This window comes from Mchenga conophoros, linkage group LG16, assembly GCF_057382185.1.
Source record: "Mchenga conophoros isolate Kocher_MC1m ecotype Shallow Benthic linkage group LG16, M_conophoros_male_GT1.1, whole genome shotgun sequence".
NCBI classification, from domain to species: domain Eukaryota; kingdom Metazoa; phylum Chordata; class Actinopteri; order Cichliformes; family Cichlidae; genus Mchenga; species Mchenga conophoros.
The window spans coordinates 13,137,537-13,158,902 of NC_140541.1; the positions used below are offsets into that span (position 1 = coordinate 13,137,537).

The window sequence follows — 21,366 nt, forward strand, 5'->3', positions numbered from 1 at the left end:
CACTGCTGCAATAGTGGAAATCCAGACTTGCTGTCATCTGTCTTCTGTGTCCAATTAATTTTCATAAAAATTCTATCTTTTTTAAACAAGCTTTTTAGATAAAACAAATCATTTTACTAAGCAAGTTCTTTTTGGAAAAGAAGGGGGAATGCCTGTTTTGGTCAAATCAGGAAGAATGTCTGTTCTGAATGTTTGAATGAGACAAAAATGTGTTCAATGTAAGTATTAAAAATAGAGAATAAACACTTAATGGTTTCTTGTTCACAAACATATGCATGAATTTAAAAGATGTTTAAGCTATTAAAGAACTCCAGATCTAAAAACACTGCTGTTGTCACTGCTGGGAATTACAAATCATTGGAAAGTGTAATCCATTTCTTGAATGTAATTCTTTTAGAAGGACAACAATGACGTCTAGGCAACATTGAAGATTTAAAGTGATGATGTGGTTCAATTTTCTTTTTGGAACTACTTTTCAACCATGACTAGACTTCATTAAAACACCACCAGCCAGTGGTTGTTCAGTCGAAATGTTTGCTCGTTCCATTGCTCGTAAACTCAATTCTGTCATTTTCACTCTGGTCCAATAATTTCCTTACCCATCTTCTTCGAGCCATTCAAACTCTGCTCTCAGTGCTTTATACTAGGGCTGCTCGATTATGGCAAAAATGATAATCACGATTATTTTCACTGAAATTGAGATCACGATTATTTGACGATATTTATTTAACCCTTTAAGACCTACTATAGAACCAAGTCCACCAGAGCTTATATTATTTTTATTTATTTTTTTTACATGCTGTAGTGCCATTTGTGGGAGCATTTCAAGTTGCTATACATCAATACAACTGTTATAGCCCATATTTTAATAATATGTATGCATTAAGTCCATAGTAATTACATAAATTGCAAAAAAGTGCAATAAACTACAAAAAAATTTGAAAATCGCTTTTGTTTTGTTTACATATATTTCTACTTGGAGAAATTTAAGAGGTTTATCCCTCAAAACTTTAAATACAATAAAGTTGCAAAAAATAGTTTCCCACCACAGGAAATTTATTTTGAGTGTCTTCATAGTTTTATTTTGGAGATACAGCAATTTTTATATACTGCAGGAAAAACAAAAAACAATCCTATGATGCAAATTTGCAAAGAAAACAGCAGGTGCATCATTTCACTGTGGGAAGTGTTACGAACAGCTGATAGGAACGGCAAAGCGTGTTTCTGGAATATTATGTTTTTGTTCCTGCAAGCGCTTTTTATGCAGTTTTTGCAAAGCTATATGTGGAACGAAACCGTGACCGAGGACAAGCTGATGGCATCAGATGTAAGTACAACTCCTCCGGTTTCATATGCAAAACAAATTATTGCGCTAGCTTACACGGTTCAGGTTCTACAGGGATTTAAAAATAGTTACGCAAAACGGAGCATGCTGCTCTGACCGGCTTTAAAGGGTTAACAATGACTTTAAAAAATAATATAAAATAGTGTGCAACACCACTGAAGTTTTTTTTTTTTTTTTTTAACTCTTTTCAACCAACGGCAGTCACTCTCCAAATAACTTCTGCTTAGCTTTCCGAGCTTCCCTCGGGTCCTCTTAATCAGCGGTCTCCACCCTTTTTTGCGCCACGGACTGGTTTATGCCCGACAATATTTTCACGGACCGGCCTTTAAGGTGTCACGGATAAATGAGGGAGGGGCTAATAATCGGCTCAGTCATTTTTAATGATCGTTGAAAGCCCAGATCGTAATCGTGATTAAAATTCGATTAATTGAGCAGCCCTACTTTATACATCATTCTGTCATTCTGCCTATTAGACTGTTTGGCTTTTCAATTATGCTGAAACTCTCCCAGATCAGCGTGTCACCAGCTATCTGTCAGTGGATCACCTCTGACACTCGGTCCCTCAGTATTGGTGCCCCTCAAGGATGTGTCCTCTCACCACTATTGTTCTCTCTCTACACCAATGACTGCACCTCCAAGAACTCGGCTGTTAAACTCCTAAAGTCTGCAGATGACATAACCGTCATTGGCCTCTGTGGAATACACCAGGCACAAACACACGCACACACAGGTATGTACTGCCAACTTCCACATTTATTGAAGCTTTGAGTGTTGAGTTTTGACAGCTGACTCAGTCGTACAGTCTGACAGCTCACGAGCCCAGCTGATCTCTCTTCTGGCCGCCCCTCCCCGTCTCACTATAAACACAGCGGAGGGAGACCATCATCAGTACATAAACACCATCAGCTGTTCTTACCGGCCTCGCAGCGCCGCCCTGTTGAGCCTTCTGCTGCACTCCTCCCCTGCAGCTGCGCCCGGGGCCACGCCTCCGCCACACACCCCCACCGCCCGTTCGAGGCCGGGGAGCCGTCCGGCCGAGCCAACTCCCCCCCCCCCCCCCGCGAGCGAGAGAGGAAATCGGCCACCGCCATCTGCGCCCCCGGCCTATGGATCACCTTGAACTTAAAGGGCTGCAACGCCAGATACCACCGGGTGATCCGGGCGTTGGCATCCTTCATGCGGTGGAGCCACTGCAGCGGGGCGTGGTCCGAACAGAGGGTGAATGAGCGTCCCAGGAGGTAATAGCGCAGGGAGCCGACCGCCCACCGGATGGCCAGGCACTCCTTCTCCACGGTGCTGTACCGGCGCTCGCGCTCCGCTAGCTTCCGGCTGATGTATAGGACAGGGCGGTCAGCCCCCCTCACCTGCTGGGACAAAACGGCTCCCAGCCCTCTGTCCGAGGCGTCAGTCTGCAGAACAAAAGGGAGGGAAAAGTTAGGAGTGTGAAGCAGCGGCTCCCCACAGAGAGCCTTTTTCACCTGCACAAACGCCGCCTGGCACAGCCCCGTCCACTGGACCAGATCCGGGGCACCCTTTCGAGTGAGATCGGTCAGGGGGCTGGTTAGCTGCGCAAACCCCGGCACAAAGCGACAATAGTAACCCGCCAACCCCAAGAACCGTCTCACCTCCTTTTTCGTCCTGGGGCGCGGGCAGGATGCGATAGCCGCCGTCTTCTCCACCTGTGGACGCACCTGCCCGCCCCCCAGGTGGTACCCCAGATACTGCACCTCCCTCCGTCCAACCGCGCACTTCTTCGGATTGGCCGTGAGCCCCGCCCCCCTCAGGGACTCCAGGACCGCGGCCACCCGCAGCACATGCTCCGCCCAGGTGTCGCTGTGGACGATCACGTCATCCAGGTAGGCGGCAGCATACGCTGCGTGCGGACGCAGTACCCGGTCCATGAGACGCTGGAAAGTGGCCGGGGCCCCGAACAGGCCGAACGGAAGTGTCACGAACTGGTACAAACCGTACGGAGTGGAGAAGGCCGTTTTCTCCCTGGCCTCGGCAGACAAGGGAATCTGCCAATAGCCCTTGGTTAAGTCCAGTGTCGTGAAAAAGCGGGCCGTGCCTAACCGGTCCAGGAGCTCGTCGACCCGAGGCATGGGGTAGGCATCAAAGCGTGACACTTCGTTCACCCTGCGATAGTCGACACAGAACCGTATAGACCCATCCTTCTTCGCCACCAGAACGATGGGGCTACACCAGGCGCTGTGCGACTCTTCTATTACTCCCATCCTCAGCATTTCCGCCAATTCCCTCTGCACGATTTTTCGCTTGTGCTCCGGGAGCCTGTAGGGCCGTGAACGCACCGTCATGCCAGGCTGCGTCACGAAATGGTGCTCGATGAGGGACGTCCGGCCGGGCAGGGGGGAGAACACGTCCGCAAAACGCTGTTGCAACGCGACAACATCCGCTCTCTGGGCCTGTGTGAGATGGTCATCACAAGGGAGGGAGGCGGGAATGATAGAATTTGGCACCTCAGGCCCCAACTCATCTCTCTCCTTCACCAAGCTCACCAGAGAAGCGGTTTCAACCTCTCGCCACAGTTTGAGGAGATTGAGGTGATAAATCTGCGTGGCTCCTCCCCTGTCCGACCGAGCGACCTCATAGTCCACGTCCCCGACTCGCCGTGTGACCACAAAGGGTCCTTGCCACTTGGCGAGCAACTTCGAGCTGGAAGTAGGGAGTAACACAAGCACTTTATCTCCCGGTGAGAATTGCCTGAGCCTAGCCCCTCTGTCATACAGGCGTTGCTGACGCTGCTGAGTCTGGAGCAAATTCTCCCGTGACAACCACCCCAAAGTGTGGAGTTTTGCTCTCAGGTCCAACACGTACTGAATCTCATTTTTGGCGGGGCTCGGACCGTCCTCCCAGCTTTCTTTAATCAGGTCGAGCACCCCACGTGGCCTCCTGCCGAACAGCAGTTCAAAGGGAGAAAATCCCGTGGAGGCCTGGGGCACCTCCCGCACTGCGAATAACAGAGGGTCTAGCCAGTGATCCCAATTGCGTTCATCCTCGTTAATGAACTTCCGAATCATGGACTTTAAAGTCTTATTCAGCCGCTCCACCAGCCCGTCAGTCTGAGGGTGGTAGACGCTGGTCCGAATAGATTTAATGCCCAGTAATTCATACAGTTCCCGCAGTGTACGAGACATAAACGACGTGCCCTGGTCAGTCAGTATCTCTTTCGGGATTCCGACTCGGGAGATGACCTGAAACAGTGCCTGCGCCACACTCTTTGCAGAGATGGTGCGCAGCGGAACTGCTTCCGGGTACCGCGTTGCGTAATCCACCAGGACTAACACAAAGCGGTAGCCGCGTGCACTCCGGTGAAACGGCCCGATGAGGTCCATGCCGATGCGCTCAAACGGGACCTCAATGAGGGGGAGAGGGCGCAGAGGCGCTTTCGGTATGGCCGGCTGGTTAACAAGTTGGCAGTCCGGGCAGGACGCGCACCAGCGGCGCACATCCGCTCGGACGCCCGGCCAATAAAATCGGGCCGTTATTCGCTCCAGAGTTTTCTCGTAGCCCATATGCCCTGCCATGGGGTTATAGTGGGCCGCCTGGAAAAGCGTTTCCCGGCGGCCCTGCGGCACCAACAACTGGGTGTGTGTTTCCTCGGTCTGAGTGTCACGACTCACTCGATATAACCGGTCGTTTAATAAGACGAAACGCGGGTAGGTCTGCGTGGCCTCAGGGCGCACCACGTGACCATCAATAGCCATCACTTGGTCAAAGGCTGAGCGTAGGGTGCCGTCACGAGACTGCTCCAGTGGGAAATCACCCATGGGGGACACTTCCGGGGCCGGCGGGACGTCCCGTGAGGGACCCGCCGGCTCCTCCCCCCCGGAGTCGGTGTCGGACGACCCCGCGTCACCGCTGAATGCCGCGCACACGCTACACCCCGCTTCCGGTCGTGATCGCACCCCCGCGTACTGCCCCAGTAGCTGATGAAACCCCGGCCAATTGGTACCCAGAATCAGGGGGTGCGACAGGCGCGGGCTAACCGCCGCCGTTACTCTATGCATTTTGCCCTTATACTTTAATAACAGCGGCACTATGGGATACCTGTGAACATCACCATGCACACACCTCACCTCCACCCATTCTGCCTCCAGCAATGCCCTGGGGCGAACCAAGCTTTGGTGTACGAGGGTCTGCGTGCAGCCCGTGTCCACCAACGCCTGGCGTATACCCCCTCGAGTCCTTACCGGAATACTGTATGTCCCTCCTGGACCGGGGAAGGGTGCTGGGGCGCCAGCAACGCGGAACACCTGCCCCACTTCCATAAGCGGACAATCCCTCCTCAGGTGCCCCGGCTGCCCGCACTTCCAACACTCCGGCCCCGGCGTCTGTGCTGCTCTCCGTGGCTCGGGGGCGGCTCCACTTGGCTCGGCTCCCCTGGACGGCACCAACGCCGCGAAAGGGTTAGTGGGGCTCAGCGCCGGCAGCCGCTCGGCCTGCCCTGGTGCCGGCACACGGCGCCTCGGGGCCGGCACTGGGGCCTGTTTGTTCAGCCTCCGTCCGGCGTCCCCGGGTTCCCCTGCTCCAGCGGCAAGGTGGTCCTCCGCCAGCGTCACCGCTACCTCCAAGCTTGCGGGCCGGTGGCACCGGACCCATCTCGCCGTCTCCGCTGGCAATCCCTCCGTGAACTGCTCCAGCACCACCTTGTCCACCAGCTTCGTCTCGCCCTCCGATGCCCCCGGTTGCAGCCAGCGCACCACCGCGTCGCGCAGCTGCCGGGCCCAGGCGAATGGTCGGTCCGTTGTAGCCAGCCGACAGGCCCGGAACCGCCGGCGATGGTCTTCGGCGGTGAGCCCCAGCCTGTCCACCACCGCCCGGCTCACGTCCGGGAAGCTGCTCCTCGACGCCGGAGGCAGACTCAGGGCCGCTGTTTGTGCCTCCCCAGACAGCAGGGGGAGCAGCCGCGGAGCCCACTCCTCCCGCGGCCATTGACAAGCCTCCGCCGTGGCACGGAAGGTCTCCAAAAAAACTTGTGGGTCGTCCCCGTCCCCCATCCGGGGCACCGCCACCGACAGTGGCGAGGGCTTCGGCGTGGCAGCGGCCCCGACCAGCCGTTCCAGAATTTGCGTCTGTCGGTCCGTCTGCTCCTGCAGCGCAGCCAGGTGGGCACGCTGGTCGGCCGCCTGATCCCGGCTCATCGTCGCCATCTCCGCTAGCATCTGCGCCAAGAATTGCAGAGGCTGGGCGGGTGGCGCGGCCTGTGGGTCGGACATTCCCCCACCGGCACTTTCCTGGGTTTCGGCACCACTTGTGGAATACACCAGGCACAAACACACGCACACACAGGTATGTACTGCCAACTTCCACATTTATTGAAGCTTTGAGTGTTGAGTTTTGACAGCTGACTCAGTCGTACAGTCTGACAGCTCACGAGCCCAGCTGATCTCTCTTCTGGCCGCCCCTCCCCGTCTCACTATAAACACAGCGGAGGGAGACCATCATCAGTACATAAACACCATCAGCTGTTCTTACCGGCCTCGCAGCGCCGCCCTGTTGAGCCTTCTGCTGCACTCCTCCCCTGCAGCTGCGCCCGGGGCCACGCCTCCGCCACAGCCTCATTCAGGATGGTGATGAGTCTGCATATCGGCAGGAAGTTGAGCGGCTGGTACTCTGGTGCAGTCAGCACAATCTGGAGCTGAACACGCTTAAGACTGTAGAGATGACAGTGGACTTCAGGAGACATCCCTCAACACCCCTCCCCTTCACTATATCAGACAGTCTGGTGTTGACTGTGGAGATCTTCAAGTTCCTGGGTACCACCATCTCCCAGGACCTGAAGTGGGAAACCAACATCTCCTCCATCCTCAAAAAGACCCAGCAGAGGATGTACTTCCTGAGACAACTTTGAAGTACAGTCTTCCACAGGAGCTGCTGATCCAGTTCTACACTGCAGTCATTGAGTCTGTCCTGTGCTCCTCCATCACAGTCTGGTATGGAGCAGCCACTAAACAGGACAGGCGCAGACTGCAGCGGACTGTACGGGCAGCAGAAAGGATCATTGGCGCCCCCCTGCCCTCCATCCAGGACCTGTACCTCTCAAGAACCAGGAAATGGGCAGGGAAAACCATCACAGATCCCTCACACCCTGGATACAGACTTTTTGACCTGCTGCCTCTGGCAGACGGTACAGAAGACCAGGACCACCCGTCATAGGAACAGTTTCTTTCCCCTCGCCATCTCCCTCCTAAACAGTTGCTAGACTGCAACTGCACTTTATGTACATTCTGTGGTATTTATTCACTTCTGCCATCCTGTATTTTATGTATATAAGATTTAGACTGGTTATTTAGGGTTGGTTTACACGCCTTTGTGTATGTATGTGTGCATATGTGCATACTTATACATCTATCTATATATATGTGAATATGTGTGTGTATTGTGCCATTTACATATAGTTACATATTGTTGTAATTGACATTGCTGTGCTTGAGAGTCACCATCTATCGGAACCAAATTCCTTGTATGAGTTTGCGCACATACATGGCCAATAAACGTGATTCTGATTGTGATTCCAGTGGTGACATCCTACATGGCGCCACATTCATATGGATTTGCCTGGATCCCTTTCAGCAGAAGAAGGAGAAGCCACATTCATCTGTACTACAACCAGTTCTACTCACAGTAGCTTCAAGAAACCACCACTCCTATTGACACAGCTACTGACATCTACTGGTGGGATTTTACACACTGTAACTTCATATGGTAAAAGGGCTGATTCCTATGTAATGCTTTTATACCAGGAGCAATCAAAGTGCTTTATATAACATGACTCATTCACAATGATACTCACAAGCACTTTTTTCACTTAAGTGCTATCTATCATTTTTTTGTTATATTTCTAACATTCAGATACATTCATACTCTGATGGAGGCGTTGGAGAGCAAGTTGTCGTATCTTGTCCAAGGATATTTGGCATGCAGACTGGAACAGCCAGTCCACCAACCTTCTGATCAGTAGATGACCTGCTCGCTCTACCCCCTGAACTTCAGCCACCCACTCATGACTTGTGTTCTCCCAAGTCTAGGACTAGAGTGGAATCACTGACAAGAATTCACAACTATTTACATTGCCCAAACTATAGTATCAAAAGTACTTTCTGCATGTCTCCAAAATATAGGGTTAGTTTGGGACTAAGGCTTGGACAGTCACTGATTAAGAGTTAGACCACAGAGGGTTAAAAGAGAAATAGTTGATCTGCAGTTCCAGATGAACTGGAAAAAAATGTGAAAATGTTTTCTTACATGTTGTTTCATGTCTCCTCCATTGCAGTTTTTACACACAAGCCCAAATGGCATTGAAACCCGCGAATACACATACTCAAATTCTTGCTCCATTATGTTTCGGTCGATCTGGCATCAAGCTGATAAACTTATCTGATATCACTCTTGCATTGATGCCCCCATCCATCTAAGTGGCATCTTTTTGGCATGACATGGGATTGTTTTGCAATCAGATTAATGAAGTCTTTGAAGTTCTTCATGTTAAACCAATACTGAAACTGACAGAGCATCAGGAGGATGCTAAAGCTTGATTCCAGACACCATGGGATGCCCTGCTTGCCTGTGTTGACATATCAGCACTGTCTTGCGAAAATTTTTTGGAAGAACAGACCCAACTATACCTTAAACAGCAGCTTGAAATAACTAGATTATGCAGAAAAAATGCTTACATATGCACTAAAATAACACTTCAAACAATATTTATTACAGAGTAAGAAACACAGGGCTTGACCATAATGTAACACGTGGGAATGAGGCTGGGGAAGATGAAGCTACAGGAAGTATGAAGTCTCTAAAGACGTTAATAGTTTAAATCAGTGCACACTGGAAAATTACCAACCCTAGCTAATGTTGTCTAATGTTGTTTTGCTAAACAATAATGTGAATTTGCCTCTAACGTGTTTCAGTTTAACAAAACTGACAATTTAATAGTGTATTAAGGCATCTCTAAACAAAATTAATGAGAGGATCAACTGTTGTCGATCAACAATACAAAGTGACATGTCTTTATGGAAGAGAAAACAGCAGAATAACAGCTAATTTCCAATATTTTTTTAAGACAATGAATCAATATCACCCCTTGCTTCAGCTGCACAGAACACCCGGGCAGGAAAAAAAGCTCTTTTCCTTTTCCTATCAGGAAAACTGTGGAATCAAAGTCCTGTAAGGCCCGGGTTTGTCCAATCTGCACATACACATAATTCACCATGATGAAACTCCGATTAAAAAACACCAACTCACTGCCCCGCCAACTCATCAAATTACTACAGGGACAGAGACAACTTCCTAGTGTGATGTAATATGATGCATGTTCACAAAAAAAGCGTAAGAGCTCTGCTTCAAATTCACTTTTTCATCTAAATTTTAGCCTTTATGTTTCGCAAAACATGTCAAATCAAAAGTACATTTCCAAGAAATATTATGCATGACTCAAAAGAAAAAAAAAAGACTTACAAGCTGCTCTTTACCATAACAAATATACTGAAAAAACACATCTGATTCACAATTCACAAGAAGTGAAGGGTTGCGTTTAGTGGGCTGATTTCACAAGTTTACTGTCGTGGTGCATTTCCGTGGTGCCAACCAGGAACTTACAAAAAAACAACAAAATTCCAATGCAGAGATGTGATAAATGCATGATTAAGAGTTTCCGTGCATTTTACACAAAGGAATGTCTTCAAATGTGACCTCTTTCCTGTGTTACAAGAAACAAAACCACATCACTTTATCAGTTATGCTGGCCCAGCCAGAGACCTCTGTGCACACAGACCCTAGGTTATTACATTAGACTAAAGCAGGACTAAAGCATATGGTTAAACACCACCAACAAGTGAGGGACCAAGAAAAAATCAGTTAGGTAACCATGGGAAATCAGAAACTGCTAATAGAAATAAAACACCAAACTGAATCTCTTTAAAAATATGCTGATAATTTAGAAAGTTCTAATTGTTTTAGCAGTGGTCAGACCCTCAGCCTCCATATACATGCGTCCGGGACATGGTTGCCCAATAGTAATGTGGCGGCAGCAATGAAGCACAGGATTCACAGAATGTTATACTTCATTCAGCCAGTAATCTGCACCACTGTTCATCAGAACTCCCTCTCTGAAAGACATGACGATGGCTGAACAGGACCAAAAAGCACCACTGAATCTGTTGAGCTAATGAGATCTGACACACAAAGACTCACTATCTTAAAGCAGAATGTGTCTTGTATATGTTTGACTTCACTGAGGTGCTGGAGCTTAGTTAACTGTTTAAGTTCAAGAACTTTTTGCCCCTCAGTCCGGACCCATTATGCAACTTCCATAAGTGGATGTGAGACATTGAAGCCTCCCTCTACTGGATAAGGAAACATCTTATATATCCAGTAGGTCAGAATAGACTCTGCATTAAAAGCTATTCTCGGGTTCTCCCTTTTATTCCGAAGGCGTCGGCACAGCAGGCAGCTTTGCCTGTTTTGTTTTGGACAGATTTTTATGCCGGTTGCATTTCCTGTCGCTACCCCCAGGGAACCTTTGGCTCCTCTTGAGATCAAACCAGAGAGCTTTCACTTTTTAGGTGACTGTGTAAACCAGTACACGTGGAAACATAGCGGTGTAAAAACGAGGAAGATCATATCTGAATACTTTTAAAATTTTTAAAAAGACAAGTTTTTTCTAAGCAAAGCAGCATTTTTTTTAGTATTTATGTCAAAAATTAATGAATGAATGAATGTATGGCTGAATATGTTTGTATTTTATTTGATCTTTTTCTCGGTTTTCTTTAAAAAACAAAACAGGAGTGCCCACTGATCACTGATGGGTTGGATTTTTTTCTTTTTTAAACCCATCCTCTTTGCATCCCTGCTGTGCGCCTAATTCATGTTCACGGGGTGTAGACGGGAAGGGGAGGATCACACATTAACGCGTCTCCACAAAGGGCCAGACATAAAGGGCTCGCTTTACCTGTCATGCGCTCAGGTCGATCCGGTTGACAGTCCTGCTCGAGTCTGTTTCTCTCCGGCTACCGGAGGATCCCTCTGATTGGCTGCAGACGCAAACGCGCTCTCTCAGCCCACCCACTGCTGATTATAGGGACTCTTGCAAACTCGGTTTCCTTCCTTGCATTGAGTCTGGGACCTGGCCCCGGGGCTGAACGGCACACACACAAAGCGCGCAGCATGGCAGCTACCCACAGCGAGTACAGAGGCTACCTGCGGAACACCGTCGACATCGAGGTGGGGCAGCAGCACCGCTTCCACCCGGTGCAGAGTTCGGAACCCACATACCGGCCGCTCCTATTCGGGACCCTCGCTGTTATGGGATTGCTTCAGGTGGCCTCCAGCGTGGCGATCTTATTACACCTGACAGGTTATCTCCAAGAGGTAAGAATCTCAGAGCAACAGCGTGGTGTGATCTACTGCATAGTTCGCTCCTATACTGCTTTCATTGTGTGTGTAGCTTCACTCAAACTTGGGGTTTGTGTGTAAATATTTACTTCTAAAAGACTGTCAACAATTGCTGGCCGTGAGCGAGGTAGGACCGGGTCCAGGGATGTTTGCGCAACTTTACAATACCTATAAATGTCAGATAACCTTTCTAGCTCTACATGTAAAGCAACCTGTGAAGATAAAAAGAGAGAGAGAGAGAGGGGGGGGGAGCAGCTTTCAGATCGAGCCACTTGTGCTGTTCTCCGCGCAAAGCTTTGGTGCACTTTGGTGTTCCTTTGAAGGTGCTGCGCCTCGGCGGCACGCAGTTAAACTGCTGCCTCGCTGCAGAAACACCCTGACTCGCTGATAGCATCTCACGAACCCCCCTTAAAGATTTTTTTTTTCCTTTCCACGAAGATTACCTGTTTTTGAGACGATAACATCTCAGCAACTGAGGCTCGGCTGCGAATCCAAATGTCAGTCTCCATGATGTCTTGTTTGCAAAATACAGATGTTTTCACTTGAGGCTGCCGCTGCTGCCGCTGAAGTTCTTCGTGCAGCGTGTTTACATGCCGTCCGCGAGCTGTATTTGTAATCTGTGTGTGACATTAGCTGTAAACGTTTGAGGATAAGCAGAAACGCAGTGGAGGCAGGGGAGTATGGCAAAGTTCAAGCAGGACCCTGTGGATGTTCCGACGTGCTGCCATGTGTGACAGCGCAGTGACATATGATCTGGGATCGCTCATATTCCTTGAAGACGCGTGTGTGGCATCTTGTAGGTTGCGTGTCTGCGATGATGTGAAATAATAATAATAATAATAGTATTAATAATTGTTTTTTCTACTTGATGGCGGTTTTAGAGTTGAATAATCGTCGTGTTTGAACAAGCCGAGAGGGCAGACCGCATCTCTGCTCTGTCAGGATGCACTAAGTTCACCTGGCGAGCATCTCTCTTCCTCCTTTCTCCCTTTTCCCATCTCTTCCACCTGTTTATGTGTGAATTTCGGGGGCGTTTTACAGGGCTCATAAAATCGTAATCCTATAAAAGTAATGGTACAAAAATTATGGCAGGTACTAATTATGCAATATCATACAGTTCATCAAAGTCTATATAATCTTAATGCTGCAGCTGGAAATGATTTAAAATACTCGCACTGTTGGATAGCTTTAGCTCTAACAACACAGCTACATATATTTGTACATTTATTGGAGAAATTGTATAAGATAATAATTCAGTTCAGTTTTAATTATATAGCGTGGAATTACAACAGTCGCCTTAAGGCACTTTATATTCTAAGGTAAAAACCCTAAAGTAATACAGAGAAAATCCTAACAATCAGATGATCCCCTATGAGCAAGCACTGGAGGACAGTGGGAAGGAAAAACTCCCTTTTAACAGGAAGAAACATCCTGCTGAACCAGGATCAGGGAGGGGCGGCTATCTGCCAAGACCGGTTACAAGTGAGATGAGGAAAGTATAAGTAATAAGTAACTAAAGTTTTAAAATAAACAAGGTGGTACCTCAGGGATACAGTGGAGTATAAAGTAGCATAGCATGAAAATACTGAAAGTGGTAGTTTGAGAGCCAATCATATTTCCAGAGGGGGCCAGTGCCACCCTATGCCTCCATTCTCTAGAGACACCCCTGATTATTATTTTTTGGCTTGTCAATAAAGGAACACTAAAGAAAGGCAGGGTTTTTATTATACAGATATGGATTTAATTCCATAGCTGTACAATAAAAGTGTGTGGAATTGTCTGAGAAGATGACAAGAGGGGAAGGCTGTCTTAAGTACCCAGCAGCACAAGAGGCCCTGTGGTTGGTCAGGGCTTTTTTCCGATGACAGATGCATATAGCAGCAGTCTGTGTGAGTCATCAGTATGGTGCTGGGCCATCATCTGACCACAACACCTGTAAAACTTCCTGGAGATGGTGAGGAGACCTGGGATCGGCACAGTGTCATGCAGAGATAGGAATGTGCTGAAGAGACTATTTTTAATTTAAAACAGCTGATTGGAATGTGAAGGTTAAAGTGTGTTTGCGTGCATGGGAGACTATTGGTTGTTATTACACACAGATAACAGAACAGCAGCAACTGAGAGCCAAAGCTCAAGTTACAAAACAGACTTTTTTTTCCCCTCCTGTTGCGGTGGAATGCAGAATGACATGCGGAAAATAGCCTCCCACTCTCTTGTACTCTCGCAGACACACACACACACACACACACTGATGTGTACTGTATGCGTGAGTCTTAATCTCATTTTACAGGACAGCCTGTAGACCCTGAGATATTTCTCCTATCTTGACCTGTCAGAGAACCATTCTTGAGATAGATTCGGCTCATTAAATATGATGTTATCACTGCATTAAAAACAAAACAAAATCTCTATAACCGTTTTTGTTTCTTTCTTCAGGTAGATTTGTCCACAACTCCACATCGGCCCATGGAGGTGAGTCTGACCCCTGGGTGACCCCAGGCAACATGCCCTCTGACACATTCCACTCAGATATTGTGCATTTTCACACGTCCCTCCTGCTGCAACATTATACACATGCTACACGCACACATGCACTTAGTTAATCAGACTTGATCATCTGTAGATTTTGATTTCCTCCAATCAACTCTGAAATTGTCATTAAAGTAAAGCTTAAGAAAGAAGTAGTTACACTGCTGCTAATTAGAGATAATGCCACAGAGGCTAAAAGTAATCTGCTTTAAGAATACGCCAACGCTTGCAAGGTATTTCCTTTTGTCACTGCAAAGGGGGAAGTACATGTTTTTTGTTTTTTTTTTAACAGAGAAGAGCCTAAAGCACTTGGAAAACAGGATAATCATGTGCAATTTCTGCAGTGACAGGAGTTATGATTTTCCCATGGGTATGTTTTTCAGTGCACACCACAGCTTCTGTAAAGCAAGCACAAAAACCCTAGGTGGTCACACAGGCTGGAGAGAGGTCAGACCACAGCAGGAAAAACACCTCTCTGCCTTTGATATAGCATTGAATAGCTTCTTGGGGTTTTTTCCCCCCACAAGTTTGATTAATCTTCGATGTAGAATGTAGTTTACAGCATTGGCCATTACTGAGTCACCCATTGGCGTCAGTGGTCGCAGAGTGTTTGTTCGATGATCGGGAGAAGCACGAGGGAGTTGTAAAATGGAAATTCTTAATCGCTGAAGTCATATTTTCTAATCCCTCTATAGAAGTTGCCGCCCATTTTTTTTTTAAAGTAGAGCAATAGCAAAAAAACAGTCCAGGAAGTAAAATAACACTGGGTTCCCATAATGTTTTAATTTCCTTTGAAATTATGTATTTGTGTTTGATATCCCTGGCGGAGTGCTTGCACAAACCACCCAGCCTGTCTTGTACTGAGGAGTTCATTGTGTCAGCCCTGCGGCTGTTTCCCATGTAGCACAGGAAGACATGCTGGGAGTTTTTATGAGGTGTCAGGATGACAGGTCCTCATGGCCAGTGCTGTGTTGTGTCGGGGTCAGCACCGAGACTGTTGGTGATCCCTGCAGACTATAGAAGAGAGTTGGTGCTCTCAGGCCTCAGCTGGACAGCTATCGGCTCATTTTTGATGTGAGACAGGATGTTCAGGCTTGGCCTGCACTGGGGCTGGGCCTGTGGTCAGTAAGATCTGGGGAGTGGTGAGAACACAGTGCCATGAATCAGACATAGCTCATGATCTGAATGTTTAGAGATCTGTTTTAGGAGTCAGATGCAGTACGAAATACAAAGAGACAATCTGCTTTGGTGGCCAAGTTCTGAGTGAGAGGACTTTTGTTCTAGTGTAGCATCACAGAAACCACTCATCAACATAATAGACATGGGGAAGGATGGATGCGGTGTGTTGTTAAAAGGCTGAACTGAAGCCTGCATTCACTGTGTTGCAGGACCAAGCATGTGCAATCCAGTCAGCCTTAGCTGCATGAATATTTTCTAAGCACGTCTTCATCGTGTAGCAGCTTAGCCTGGTGCAGAGTGGCTGCCATCCTGCACACTTTACTTCTAGGTCCCTGTGTCGCTCAGGTAGCTGCCAAGCTGCTGTTAACTTTGTTTAAATAATCTCTTCACTATGGTTAAAGAGGTATGACTTGGTCTCACCACAAATCAAGATAGATCCCACAATGTAGGGCCAACTGGGAGAGCATTCACAATTGCTTTGTAGCCTTGGCAAGGCCTTGTTTACCCCTGTCTCATTCCAGGGCGCTGCACTATAAACATGTTTGTGCAGCAAATTGTTTTTGGGGGACAGAGACTGCTAATCTTAGCTTGAGATCTGTGCAAATTTGTCTAGACTTAGGCTGTGAATAAATACTTAAGAGCAATATTAGAGCGTTAAAGGTGTGACGTTGCCAGACTGGCTTTGTACTGGAGTTTATTTGGAATGTGCAACTGTGCTCATGTGTGGTTTCACAACTGGTATGTTTAAAACTTTCAACACTCTCCTTTTCATTAGATTTTTTTTTTTTTTAATCTTGGCTCAGAGTTGAGGTGAGATAATCCTGCCATTATACCTGCATTCTTCCAATCAGAGGAAACTGCTTAAAAAGTTTAATAATCTTCACCCCAGTGTTTTGCGGCAAAGCCCTATCTGTTACACAGAGCATGTGAATAAATACTCAATTTAAAAACAAGTGATAGTGGCATAACACTACACACTAACACTATATATATCTATGTCTATCTATTTATCTATATATATATATATATATATATATTCCACCTTATCCCTGGGATGTCTTGAGTAAGAGCAGTCAGAAAACAACACTCACACCTGATATTTTAATTTCATGCCAGATGTGTAGGAGAGTTGGCAGCTCCTTTGCAACTGTTTACTTGCTTGGAAACCATGTTTTCCTTGACTGTATATGCTCTGTCTTGCCTGAGGACAGCCCGGTTCAGACAGTGGATGGCGGCGTCATCGCGGCCTTGAATAGAATCAGCAGTCAGAGACTGAATTCAGTCCAGACACTATTGCTGCCAAATCCCTGAGAAGAACAATCTTTCTGAAAGTTTACACTCACCAGGAGGTCACACACATCTTCAAGTATACACACATGCTCAGCTCCATGGAAAGAAGCAGTTATTCAAACAGACAGCAGAATAAAGCTGTGGGTAAAAAAATGTCAAAATCTTTTTAAAAACATTACAGCTTTATAGTGGGCCTATAATCGGATCTTTATTATATGTCATATATATATGTATATATATATACTGTGTACTGTTCCAGTGGTCAATGTTTATAGTAAACTTGGCTAAAGTTTCATATAGTGAGGTCATTGTATGTACAAATAGTCTCTCTTAGCCAAAAGTTCAGGCTCCAGACTGCTCTGTTTCAGTCATCTTTTTCTACTCTTAGCTTTGTATGATGTCATCAAGAGTGGATGCACTTAATACGGTCATCACAAGCACTCATCCTCACCCACCTTTAACTTTCTGTTTACTAGAGGCAGCCAATCACAAGAAACCTTGCTCAGCTCACATGGCTCGCTTTCAGACCGAAGATTGACTGAGAGGCTGTATACTGATAGCATCATGTAATAGGCCCTGCTTAGTTCTAACCATGCTGGTGCAAGTTAATTGTGACTGATTATATGAGAGGTCGCTAAGTTCAAAACCTCACGATGATAAGCTCAGGAACACTTTCATGTTTGATCTGTAAATCTGTCAGTTTGTTATGTCAGCTTTTCCACTTTTTCTGCAGGAGGTGCAGACAGAGCCAATGCTGAATGCACTGAAAGATCCAAAGAAAAAAGGACGATGCAAGAATAAAGATGGCATGGCTTCAGCCCATCTACCAATCAGAACGGATCAGGATTTCTCAAAGAGTGAGTCTTAATCGAAATGTCTTTTTTTTTTTTTTTTTTTACAGTTTCACATTTATAATAAATAAAATGTAAACGAAATATGTTATTTGCCCCATATGGGTTGATATAACTATTATATATAATATATGATTCATATTGTATGCATCATCCAGTTTAAAAAAAAATCGCCAAATGAAATGATTTGTTTTTAAACACTAACCAAAGTGCTCAACAAATGAAACATTAGCTTGCTACTATATGGCATATACTTGTCCTCTGCCTCATCAGAGGCTTCTGAAGCCGTTACCAAGATGCCCCATGAGTGGCGAGACTTGCTCATACTTTTCCATTATGTTTTACTTTCTACTCATTGTAAACTGTGTAAATCTTAGTTGTACAAAAATAGCTACAGCTATGGTTGAATTCATAACTTTTTACCCTTGTTCAGTAGTACAGCATTAAACGTCCTTTAGAAATTACTTTGCATTGGGATACAAAGATGACTTCCTGTTTTAAGTGTTGAGTCTCTTGATGGTGCTATAATGTTAATTCAATTCAATTCAATTCAATTCAATTTTATTTATATAGCGCCAAATCACAACAAAAGTCGCCTCAAGGCGCTTCATAGATACAGAGAAAAACCCAACAATCATATGACCCCCTATGAGCAAGCACTTTGGCGACAGTGGGAAGGAAAAACTCCCTTTTAACAGGAAGAAACCTCCGGCAGAACCAGGCTCAGGGAGGGGCGGGGCCATCTGCTACGACCGGTTGGGGTGAGAGAAGGAAGACAGGATAAAGACATGCTGTGGACGAGAGACAGAGGTTAATAACAGATATGATTCAATGCAGAGAGGTCTATTAATACATAGTGAGTGAGAAAGGTGACTGGAAAGGAAAAACTCAATGCATCATGGGAATCCCCCGGCAGCCTACATCTATTGCAGCATAACAAAGTGAGGATTCAGGGTCACCTGGTCCAGCCCTAACTATATGCTTTAGAAAAAAGGAAAGTTTTAAGCCTAATCTTAAAAGTAGAGATAGTGTCTGTCTCCCGAATCCAAACTGGAAGCTGGTTCCACAGAAGAGGGGCCTGAAAACTGAAGGCTCTCCCTCCCATTCTACTTTTAAATACTCTAGGAACAACAAGTAGGCCTGCAGAGCGAGAGCGGAGCGCTCTAATAGGGTGATATGGTACTACAAGGTCATTAAGATAAGATGGGGCCTGATTATTTAAGACCTTAATGCTTAACAGAGTTGCAACGAATATAAGTTTTACAATAGAGAGGTTAAGTTTTAATGTTGTGACCTGATTTACTGAACCTTTAGTTTGAAACTAGGTTAGTTAAACCAGATTACTGCAAATATAGAAAGGATGTTCTTGATAAACAACAAAAGTTCTCTAAAGGTGAAGTAATTCATCCAGTTTTTCTGTTGTTCTTTGTCATCACACAGAGAGTGAGCTGGCGGCCATCACCATTGAATGGGATGATACACATGCGCACCTCCATAACATGGGTTACCACAAGGGGAAACTGCTGGTGAGGGAAGCCGGTTCCTACTACGTTTACGCCAAAACTTGCTTTCGCTATTACAATTTCAAAGGGCCAATTTCAGACGACAATCCCCCAGTGGATGTTAAAAACACCCAGCTCTTCCAGTACTTGTGCCATGAGAGCATCAAACACAACAGCAAGGCTGTGGTATTAAGCAAGATGGGCAGCACTATGCGGTGGAACGGCACAACCTATAATATGTACTGTGCCCAGCAGGGACGAGGGGTCCAGCTGGATGTCGGAGATGCCTTGTTTGTCAATGTGTCCAACGCCTTCATGCTGGACCTGGCAGGAGAAGCGACGTATTTTGGGGCCATAAAGTGGGGTATCTGAAACTTAAATACATGGGGAGCGGACATGCTACTGAACATTTGATATGCCAAAGAACCACTGTTAGTGATGTTAATTTGTCAAAAGAGTTTTTTTTTTGTTTTGTTTTTTTTAAATTGTTTTGTTTTTTGTGTCACATTGTTTTGCATCAGATAGCCTTTTTAGACTCTTATTATGAGGAAAAACTTATGCAAAAGGTAAACACCTTTCAAAAAACAAACTTGTCTTTCCACTTTCTGTTTTTCCTTTCCCAAAAAGCAGAACTAGCACTCTCTACTTCACCCAAAATAGCACTTGAGTTTTATTGGACTTTTTTGTGGTTTGTGTTGGGGAATTTAAATACATTCAGTTTAGATTACAACATTTAGACTTAAGGATTGACATGTGTTTATGCACTAATTAAACGATTCACAAGGGAGCAACTAAGGAAGTAAGTTTGTTGGGAGGAGGTGCAGCAAGAAAGGATTTATCAGTGCTGATTGTTGGAGAAAAATGTCCAAAGAGAGAATTGGAGTTGATAGAGCATCTGCTTGTACTTAGCAGATTATCATAGGATAAAAATAAGGCCTTGGTATAAGTGTTTTCTTGAAAGTCTTTGGAAGTCAGATCAAGGCAGGCAGTGAAGCATCCTTGCAGTTTAGCAACTTTAGCGGATAGTGACAGTAATAGGTAATTTCACCCAAAAATTAAAATTAAAATTTAGGTTTAGTATGAGTTTGACTTGGGGCCATGGGGTTGTTGCTCCAAAAACATTTATTATCCATCTTTCCGCCCCAAGTGGTCATTTGAAGGTTACAACATGACAATGTCATAAATGACATGTTTGTTTCATTTATGACGATCAGCAAGTGAAGCAGATAGCAGGACTGTCTGACCATGAATGACAGGAATAGACTCCTGTCTCTTCTTTCACTAGACGGACCAAGTTGAGTTTGGTTCATCTTTAACTTAACTTTTTTTTTTTTGTTTGTTTGTTTTTCATTTGGCTCTTAGTGAGGTAAATGGGAATATGCACTAAATATTTATTTATTAGCTAGAAAAGTACAGAGACGGGCCACTGTTAAAGTGACCTTTCGGCTGTAAAATCATTTATATTTTATGTCTGTATGACATTCATTAAGCAGCACTTAGAGGAAATAGTAGGCACGCTTTTTGTTATTAAAACACAGGGGCTTCCTTTTAAATTCTATATTTATGTATCTCGATTTTTGACAATTCTGTGTGTACTTGCCTAGCCAAAAGCAATATGGTTATATTGTTTCTTCTACAAGATTGTAGCACACCTGTAAGACCTTCATCTGTTTTCATCTGCTAGATTTTTCTATTCAGTGTTCTTTTTATTTATGTTTGTGTATGTTTTAATAAAAAAAACCTACTTTTTTACAATTGTTTCAAGTGTATTGGAAAAGACCCGATCCAGGCTGTTGTTTGGTGTGGCTGAACTTCACAGGATTAGCTGCCTCAAGCTGTAAGGTGATGAACAGGCCACCCTGACTGTGATATGATTGCAATGTGAAATTTGATCATCTCCAAAATCTTTGGAAAATTCAACACCGCTGTTGCCAAAGAATGATGTCACGTTGTTCCTTTACCTCTGCACACCCGGTCACAGTGGCCCACTAGAAACCGCCCACTACTGCTAACTCACAGCAGATATTTGGAGACCCGGCTCGAAACGACCTGCAAAATAAACAAGAAACAGCCTGTATGTAATATGTAGGAGTCGTTTTGATCATCGTTGTAATGGGTCTCCCATGAAGCCCTGCGGCACGCAAGAGAAAGAGAAACTCTTAATGTTAGACCCAAAGCCAAACAATTCCTCTATTGTGTGATCTTGGGTGTTCACCAGCATATGGCCAGAGAATGACTGGGGTTCACACGTTTGTTC

The 21,366-nt window shown here is 45.7% G+C and overlaps 1 protein-coding gene across 1 annotated transcript; it reads left to right on the forward strand.

The window, feature by feature from the left end:
* Positions 1 to 11,327: 11,327 nt before the first annotated feature.
* tnfsf11 (TNF superfamily member 11) lies at positions 11,328 to 20,864 on the forward strand. The gene is made up of 4 exons (XM_085249825.1): positions 11,328 to 11,734; positions 14,195 to 14,230; positions 17,490 to 17,613; positions 19,048 to 20,864. The coding sequence occupies exons 1-4, from the start codon at positions 11,531 to 11,533 to the stop codon at positions 19,479 to 19,481; spliced, it is 798 nt and encodes a 265-aa protein (XP_085105951.1). The 5' UTR covers positions 11,328 to 11,530; the 3' UTR covers positions 19,482 to 20,864.
* Positions 20,865 to 21,366: the final 502 nt, after the last annotated feature.